A 9,564-nucleotide genomic window follows, 5' to 3' on the forward strand; every position below is an offset into this window, starting at 1 on the left:
AAATCAACTTTGCGCTGCTGCCCGCGATCGCGTCAAGGATCGTCTAGTGATGGGTCGTTCTTGACCGATTCGAATCTTTAATGTGACTCGGGAAGAACGAGTCTTCTCGGGGAGTGATTCGTTCAGTCGCGCATGCGCAACATCCTATAGGTTCTGTACTGGAATTATGCTGCGTCTCAATGTGCCTATTTATAATACGCCCTTAAAGTATGTACTCTTTTGGTGAAGAAAAAGTACACACTTTTGAGTGTGTAGTAGAAGAGTAGGCAAGCTTTGGGACATACTATCACGTCACACAACTGCGTCTTTAACGGATGCTCTGTCGCATAGATACACGCACCCTGTCACTGTAAACTGGCCTGTCAATCATCTTGTCACAGTTAACATCCTCCACATTGAAATATAATAATATAATAATATTTTTACCAGGTTAAATGTTGATTATTAGTAACCCAAAACCCTTAACAACAAGCGCTTACTCTACACTGCTCAAACTCGCGTTTGAATCATCAGTGGCAAATTCTTTAAATATAAAAAAATTTACTTACAGACTGCGAGTCAGAAGCGCCAGACTGTCCTTGCAAAGTTGGAACTGCCCCACTTTATAGAACAGTCTTTGAGCACAGACCCATTGTAGACTATGCAGAACTGCAGGTTCAGGAAACTGTCCTCCATAAAATGCGTCACACGGCGTCACACACAGCGGGCTAGAGTGAGGAACGGCCGGCAGGCTTGCGGCAACCACATGACAACAATACTACAGCGAGAATAAAAGTTACGTCTTCTTTGCGTGAACATTTGGGCGGTGTTATGCAAATCTCCCCACACATTGAGGTAGACATGTGGGGTGTGTTTAAACGAGGCGTTTTAGGAGGGCCTGGACCAGTCTTAACTTTTATAAAGAATATCTCTTTGGATTTGAGACTTTAGTCTTTGCAACTTTATAGATCTTCTTTATGCACCAAGAGTTTGTAACACTCCAAAGAGAAAGGAACAATTTAAATCGCATCATATGACCCCTTTAAAGGTTTCTGCGCCACTACTGTCGCCTAACGGAAGTACAAAAATAGGCCTACAGCATGTTTTCAACCTTTGCAAACGCCCCTTTCACGCGTCAGTCTTCTCCCAGCTCAAACATCACAAATATAGCACTGGGTCTACATCTATAAAAGTGGAGGCATGTCTCTCAATAAATGGTCCAACATATTAGTAAAAATGTTATCTTGAAGTTTAGCTTACCTGTCGAGAAGAAACTCTGTATGTTCGTTGTGTCGAACCCATTTCATCAAATTCCTCCCTCTTGTAAAAACACTGCGGTCCAAATGCAATGATTGTACGAACATTTTATGGTCCTGAGTCTTCCACAGAATACATATATTTATATTTGTACATTTAGACCACCTTAGTTATTAATTCAAATCAGGTTGTGAAGACACTCTAATGAGGAAAATTACCGAGTGCTGCACCACCGTTACTGCTGGTGCTGTTCCTTTCTCTTCCGCTAGAGGGTACAACACACACTCTACCCGCTAAACGCAGAACAGCACACACTTCCTGTGCTCGCTCGGGTTGTTGATAAACAGCGAGCACATGCTGAGCACAATTTTTGTCGTTTTGTCTCATAACAAAATGACAACAACTTTGATTTAAATACTAATTTAGTTGCTTGACATTTTGCAGTTGCCATGTCTCTGCTATTAAACGCTGCACAATGAAATACTTCACTACTCAGGTATGTATGGTGTGACAAATACTATTCGCCACAGTTAGAATACAGTATGCAGACATTAGTAACTGTATTAGTTAGTAGCTTAATTTGTAGTCGCATTACTATATTTGGTCGCCGTGATTTTGCCAAGTAAGACGTTCCTGGATCAACATCTTTTGTTGATCCTGGATCAACATTACTGTCCATAAATATAGACTAAACCCTGATCATAAGCCTAAAACAGATATTTCCTGAAAAGTTATCCCTCAATTCTGATTGGTTAATTGGAATGCTGTTCCAGTATCAACAAGGATGTTGATCCAGGAACATGTTGTACTTGGTGAAATCACGGTCACCTACTTTATTTATATACATGGGGCATTTTTCGTTTTCATTATAGCTGTTTTACCTGCAAGTTTGTTGCATTATCCAGTGAGAGTTTGTATCTGCCAGTGCAAAACTATTTCATGTTTTCATTGTGATTTCAATAATGTTATACTTAAACATCATATTTGTAGTGCAGTGCACACTTATAAGTGCACTGATTTACGCAGCTGTTTTATTTGTTCATAGGGCATTGATGGATTTTATAACAGAGTTTACCACAGCCATGTCATGTGTGATTTTGTCTGTCTCATCATTGCATGCTGCTTATCGGCTATTCAAGGTAAACATCCATTCAGTGTCTTGAATGCAGCAACTGTTAGTAAGATGCATATGCACTGTTATGACTTTTTTTTCTCTGTTCGCAGGACCACAGAGCCTCATCAGTGGGCTTCCTCCTGATTGGCTTTTCCTCTGTCCTTTCAGTCTTTTCTCCCAGTAACCAAACTATCAAATCACTCATGAACGATCTAGAATGGGCAGGTGAATCACTTGGTCCTGCTCTTATTACTTTTGACTTCTTGTGGCTAAGTGAGGACCACATCACTGCTCGTATTTAGACCACCTTAGTTATTAATTCAAATCAGGTTGTGAAGACACTCTAATGAGGAAAATTACCGAGTGCTGCACCACCGTTACTGCTGGTGCTGTTCCTTTCTCTTCCGCTAGAGGGTACAACACACACTCTACCCGCTAAACGCAGAACAGCACACACTTCCTGTGCTCGCTCGGGTTGTTGATAAACAGCGAGCACATGCTGAGCACAATTTTTGTCGTTTTGTCTCATAACAAAATGACAACAACTTTGATTTAAATACTAATTTAGTTGCTTGACATTTTGCAGTTGCCATGTCTCTGCTATTAAACGCTGCACAATGAAATACTTCACTACTCAGGTATGTATGGTGTGACAAATACTATTCGCCACAGTTAGAATACAGTATGCAGACATTAGTAACTGTATTAGTTAGTAGCTTAATTTGTAGTCGCATTACTATATTTGGTCGCCGTGATTTTGCCAAGTAAGACGTTCCTGGATCAACATCTTTTGTTGATCCTGGATCAACATTACTGTCCATAAATATAGACTAAACCCTGATCATAAGCCTAAAACAGATATTTCCTGAAAAGTTATCCCTCAATTCTGATTGGTTAATTGGAATGCTGTTCCAGTATCAACAAGGATGTTGATCCAGGAACATGTTGTACTTGGTGAAATCACGGTCACCTACTTTATTTATATACATGGGGCATTTTTCGTTTTCATTATAGCTGTTTTACCTGCAAGTTTGTTGCATTATCCAGTGAGAGTTTGTATCTGCCAGTGCAAAACTATTTCATGTTTTCATTGTGATTTCAATAATGTTATACTTAAACATCATATTTGTAGTGCAGTGCACACTTATAAGTGCACTGATTTACGCAGCTGTTTTATTTGTTCATAGGGCATTGATGGATTTTATAACAGAGTTTACCACAGCCATGTCATGTGTGATTTTGTCTGTCTCATCATTGCATGCTGCTTATCGGCTATTCAAGGTAAACATCCATTCAGTGTCTTGAATGCAGCAACTGTTAGTAAGATGCATATGCACTGTTATGACTTTTTTTTCTCTGTTCGCAGGACCACAGAGCCTCATCAGTGGGCTTCCTCCTGATTGGCTTTTCCTCTGTCCTTTCAGTCTTTTCTCCCAGTAACCAAACTATCAAATCACTCATGAACGATCTAGAATGGGCAGGTGAATCACTTGGTCCTGCTCTTATTACTTTTGACTTCTTGTGGCTAAGTGAGGACCACATCACTGCTCGTATCCTCCTGATTGGCTCTACTTTTTTCATAATGCTCTCTGATTGGTTATCATCAGATGGGTTGGTCATTATGTCACGCTGCCTGGCATTTTCCACCCTCTCCTGTTCGCTGACAGTGTGTGCGTTTGCTGAAAATGCAGCAGGGGCAGTAGGGAGTGTTGCCCTCAGTCTGCCTTTATTAGTTTCCCCAAGGACCAGATCTGGGTCTTTGGGTTCCCTCGTGATGCCTACAGAAGGACTTCTCAGATGGATCCTTAAAGTCATCATGGCATTAGGATGCTGGACCACTGGGAAGGCCCTTAATAAATACCTGTTTGATTTAAAAGGCTGGGACTGACTAAAGCAATGGATTCCAAAGACAACAGAGAACCACAAAATGCTACTTTCGTACTCATATTATTATCAACACTGTGTTACTGTTGCATGTAAAGGCCTTCTCTGTCTTAATAAGCTAACATTATATTGTAATGTACTACAGAAACTGGAGGGTTTTTTTTACATTTGTAATCAAATAATGGAGTTTGCTTATAACATTAAATCCATTACACTGACATTGAGGTCTAGTAAAATCCATGAGCAATGAATAAATTGTTTTAGCATCTACAACAATGAAGTCTTTGTAAAGAAAGAATGGGACTCTGTTTAAACCAGTGTTGCCATGTCCTGTCATTATGAGCAACTTTGGTAAATGTGCATGATAAATTTACTCATTAATTTAGATGTCCAGTTATATATGTGAATTTTTTTTTTTTTTTTGTAAAATAATATAATTATTAAGATGTCAAAAATGCAACTTAAAGAGATAATTCACCCAAAAATGACAATTCTGTCATCATTTACTCACCCAAACCTGCATGAATTTACATAACATTTACATTTATTCATTTAGCAGATGCTTTTATCCAAAGTGACTTACAAATGAGGAATAGAACAAGCAATTCATCATAATTTCTTTCTCCTGCTGAACACAAAAGAAGATATTTTGTTTAGTCACTGCAGGTACATGTAGTTTGTTTTTCTTGTGAGATCTCATCTCTGACAACACTGGTTTAAAGATGCTTAGTATTATATGTTTGTGCAGAGGACGGGTTGATTCAAACAATGAAGCACAGAAAAGAAACATCAGTGTATGCTGTTACAATTAATTTTTATTTATATATATTTTTAACCTGAATTGGCAGGTTTGGTGAATAAGGCACTAACTTGTGTAATTCAAAATTAGGATTTTGCATGGATTTGATTATATGAAACATGTTGAATAAAATATTAAAGCCAAAACCAAATAGAGACATTATTTCTTGCTCACTGGATGTGATGTTATTTTAAATATGCTGGTGCATCTTGTTAATGAGGTGTTCGGCAATCATGAAGGACACATGGGAATCGCAAGCCTAGATTTAGTGCTTGTAGTGCACTAATGTAAAATCCTTTTAGGAAGTCTCCATTGAGATATGATTTTAAATTAGCCATAAGACTTATTTCTTCAATATTATGACACTTGCGATAGGGAAGGGGAACGCGATGAGGATGGTCCATTACAGTCAGGATTTAGTATCCTGGAGGCCTGAGCATAAGGAACTTTAATCATTCTGATTGATGATTATCCCTGGCACTTTGCAAACGATTGTATCATTAGACAGAGCATGGTATCAATAAAGTGTCACATCAGTTTTAAATTTATTGTAGTAGCAGTAACCCTCCTACTTCTGCCTCAGTTTAGTGGTGCTAGCTAAGGGAGGCACCTTTTGGTTTTGCTTATGCAATTGACTGTGGAATTGCTTTTGCTTGTACTTTTTAAAAACTCCTGACCCTCAGTATTAAACTTAGAGGCAAATGATACCCTTTATGCCTTATTTTTGCCTAGTAGACAATTAAACGGACAAAAAAAAATGTCCTAGTATATAGGTACTGAAATGTCACAGAACCTTGCAAGTGGGCTCATTTGACTTGTAAACAACTAGCAACCACCTAGCCCCAAAGAGTCATCCAGAACACCCTATCAAACAACAAGCAACCACTCTAGCAACTACCTTGCAAACACCTATAATCAACCAGAACACTGTAGCAAACACCCAGCAACCATGTAGAATACTCTAGCAAACACCTAGACCCCAACAACCATCCAGAACATTCTAGAAAACAATTATTACTAGTTACAAAACCATAGCAAACACTTAGCAACCATTAAAAACACCCTAGCAACAACATAGAATACTCTAGCAAACAACTAGCCCTAGCAACCATACAGAACAATCTAGCAAATATTTAGCAACTATCTACAACACCTTAGCATACACTTAACAACTATCTATAAGTACATTAGCATACCTTAGCGTAGTGTATCGTAACTTCAATAACAAAAAAAAAGCCAAGTTCTGTCATGAAACTCTAGATGGCGCAGGCTGATGGGTCGTTTATGATTTAGCGTTAAACTACTTGGAACAAGCTGATTGGTTCATGTTGCATACACAACCAATAAGCATGCTGCTTTGCATTTAAATGGCTGGTTAGCATCCACTACAGCATTTTGCAGCACGCTTTCAGAGTTACTCTGAAACCCTCCACCTATATGACAGTGTTAATGTTTTTGGTCTTGGTGGAATAGACCTGCTACGCTGCTGCTGCGGCAGAGCAAGTACTGAGACTTGTTTCTTCCAATACATCCACAACAATGCTGCTGTGAGCATGTAAGAAATACTGCTGCTGCACATATAACATAAACGAAATAACCCCCATATAGCATACATGAATCCAATGGGTCTATAGCAGATCTATACAGGTGGAGCTGGGTAAGGTGGAGGGTTTCTGAAGCACGCTGCAACTGCTACAGCAAGCACTAGCCAAGCATTTGAATGTTAAGCAGCGAGCTCATTGGCTGCTGATACAAAAAAAAAAAAATCAGCTGCGCCATGTGATGTCATTATGTCAGATTGAGTTAGACCTATCGGACTGCCCAATCTAGAGTGTCATGACAGAACGTTGGATATATGGATCATGTCAATATAAAAGAAACTATTTAATAAACAAAAAAGTCACTCCTAAAAATTTTGAAAACCCCTGCCCTAGCAACCATCTATGTTACCCTACCAAACACCAAGCAACCACACAGAACACCCTAGCAACCACTTGGCACATAATAAACATCTTGAATACAGCATAAATCATATAACAACATGCTAAAACCACTCAGAACACTTTAGCAACCATGTAATAACACTCTGGCAACCTACCACAACTCCCTATTGCCCAGTTTTGCACCGCAAAGACTTTAAGCTCTATGAGTTTGTGTTAATTCACAATCTTGCTGTGTTAGAAACTAAGGAAACAAATACTTCTGGTTCTCATGATACATCACCATAGAATCCTTTTCTATGGTTGTCACTTTGAATTTATCGATATCAGAATGCTTTGTTGAGCACCTGTCTTCCTGTTCCCCCTCTCTCATCAATCTCCATTAGTTTCACCCCACCACTGCAGTGCATGGCACCTCTGCGCTGAGCACACTCAAACACTGGTGAGGATAGAGAGGAAGGGGGAGGAGAGAGATGATACTGAGAGAGAAGGAGAAGAAGGAGGGGTAAAAGGAAGCCAGGAATAGCAGGTTGGACAGATGTGCGGAGTCAAGAGCTGGTGTTGCCATCCAAATCCCAGGGAACAGGCACAGAATCATCATGTAGAGTTTCAAAGCTGAAGAATGAGAATGCAGTGACTGCAGTTGTTTAGGATCAACCTCAAGCAGATAGTAAGACTCTGCGAAACATTGGGAATAGCATCATTCTCTGGAGCTTGACGACAATGGGAATGTCATCCAGACTGGATTTGTTGTGGTGGATTTGCTTCTGGCGCAGCGGTTTAGTAACACTTGTCTGATTGCATTGCAGTGTGAGAAGATCATAGGGATGCTGTGAAGCCAAAGCATTTATTTCCAGCCGCTGTCGTTGTAACATCCGCACCTCAGGAAACATGTATGCCTTCTATTCTCTGCTGGTGTACATCTTCTACACCGTTTTCAAAAAGGAGGATGAGGCAGCACTCGAGGGGGCGTTCGGAGAATCCCCGGAGGTATGTGTGGCCACAGCGGACAGACGCCGATAGACATGCTAATATATGCATTCTCTATTGTCTGCATAAAATATGTGCCAACAAGTCTTGGTAGAAAAATTGAATGATTTGATTTTTTTTTTTATTATATTTATTTAAGTAAAAAATAATAAAAATGTTTATAACATAAATTGAAATATAAAATCAAATAAAAGGATTTTATAAAATATATATTCAATATAAAATATAATATTATAGGCAATATAGAAACTAAAGGCAATTTCACCGAGGTGATAATTCGATAATGCACGCATGCACAGTCACGTATCGTATGTCCTCAGCGGTGGCTTTAACACCTTCCAATAATCACATTCATCTTCCTCTGTAACTGACAGGAGCCTGGCCATGTTTCCATGGAAACAGAGAGCAAGGGGAAGGGTAGCCACACCCCCAGGTTGGGCAAAAGAGGGTGTGCAAGTCTGAGTGATTCGAGTAAGAATGTTTCTACAAATGTTGTTTCGCTACATGATGTTCTAAATACAATGAAGTGCTGCTCCATGCACTCAGCATACCACCACAATTGCCTTTTAAATTGCAGGCAGCAGTAGTGATAGCGATGGGACGTCCCTCAGTGATGAAGATGATGAATTTGACGAAGGTCATGGATTACCTGCCAAAACACCATTAACAGCTTTCCTGTCTTTCAAGCAAGAGGCAGAAAGGAGAAGAGCCACTAATTCTCCAGCAGAACCAAATGAAAAGGTGAAAACCTTCAAACTACATTCACATATGCCACATGTTTCATAGTGGTGGTGGTGGTTTGGTGAAGTGGTAGTTTGCAAGATTTGAAAAGGCCACTAATTGTATGTATTTAACTTTAACTTAAAATGCAAAGTTTGTTCTGTGATTATGAATAATACCTCACATTTTGTGGCTTGAAGAGGTGTGCTATTGTGTTTCTAAATAAGTAAATTTGATAAAATGACAGAAAAGACTTGCATTGAAGGATGAACCCAAGTCAAGGACCTCATTAGACCTTAGTCAGGGTAGATGCCATATTTAATTTTTCATGAATTAAAATGAGGCTGAACATTGATTGTACTGTACGTCCCTCATTTTCATTACAGAAAAATTCAATATGGTGTCCTAATTTGGTGTTCTTGGGAAAGTAACCACTAAGAATTCATATTTAAAGGGTTAGTTCACCCAAAAATGAAAATTCTGTCATTAATTCGCTCCGAGAATACTTTTTGTACGCAAAGAAAACAAAAATAACGACTTTATTCAACAATTCGTCTCCTCCGCGTCATTGCCATTTTGGAGAGTATCCACTGAACGCATACAGCGTATGCTATTCTGTGTCAGCTGCGCCATGTGGATACATTGTTTTCGTTCAAATCAAAGCGTAAACGACGTAGAAAACGTATCCGCGTGACGCAGCTGACACAGAATAGCATACGCTGTTTGAGACGAATTGTTGAATGAAGTCGTTATTTTTGTTTTCTTTGCGTACAAAAAGTATTCTCGGAGCGTTGTAAAATTACGGTTGAACCCCTGATGTCACATGGATTATTTTACCGATCTCCTTGCTACGTTTCTGGACCTTGATTGTGGTAATTACA

General features: G+C 39.3%; 1 protein-coding gene and 2 long non-coding RNA genes across 4 annotated transcripts in view; all 3 read left to right on the forward strand.

The window, feature by feature from the left end:
• Window positions 1–1,469: 1,469 nt before the first annotated feature.
• LOC107743175 (uncharacterized) lies at window positions 1,470–2,639 on the forward strand. Its single transcript, XR_001640377.1, has 3 exons — window positions 1,470–1,732; window positions 2,282–2,375; window positions 2,461–2,639. It is a non-coding gene; the product is annotated as an uncharacterized LOC107743175 (long non-coding RNA).
• Window positions 2,640–2,725: 86 nt separating this feature from the next.
• On the forward strand, window positions 2,726–4,617 carry LOC107743176 (uncharacterized). Its single transcript, XR_001640378.1, has 3 exons — window positions 2,726–2,988; window positions 3,538–3,631; window positions 3,717–4,617. It is a non-coding gene; the product is annotated as an uncharacterized LOC107743176 (long non-coding RNA).
• Window positions 4,618–7,519: 2,902 nt separating this feature from the next.
• LOC107743172 (kinesin-like protein KIFC3) overlaps window positions 7,520–9,564 on the forward strand; it is a 17,543-nt gene continuing 15,498 nt past the window's right edge. For both annotated transcript variants that reach the window (XM_016556306.1, XM_016556307.1), the window contains exons 1-3: window positions 7,520–7,963; window positions 8,338–8,434; window positions 8,541–8,704. In XM_016556306.1, coding sequence (XP_016411792.1) covers window positions 7,865–7,963; window positions 8,338–8,434; window positions 8,541–8,704 — 360 coding nt within the window. In that variant the 5' untranslated portion in view covers window positions 7,520–7,864. The remainder of the gene's footprint in view (window positions 7,964–8,337; window positions 8,435–8,540; window positions 8,705–9,564) is intronic.

Source organism: Sinocyclocheilus rhinocerous, unplaced genomic scaffold (genome assembly GCF_001515625.1).
Source record: "Sinocyclocheilus rhinocerous isolate Xijiao unplaced genomic scaffold, SAMN03320098_v1.1 scaffold946, whole genome shotgun sequence".
Taxonomy (NCBI): domain Eukaryota; kingdom Metazoa; phylum Chordata; class Actinopteri; order Cypriniformes; family Cyprinidae; genus Sinocyclocheilus; species Sinocyclocheilus rhinocerous.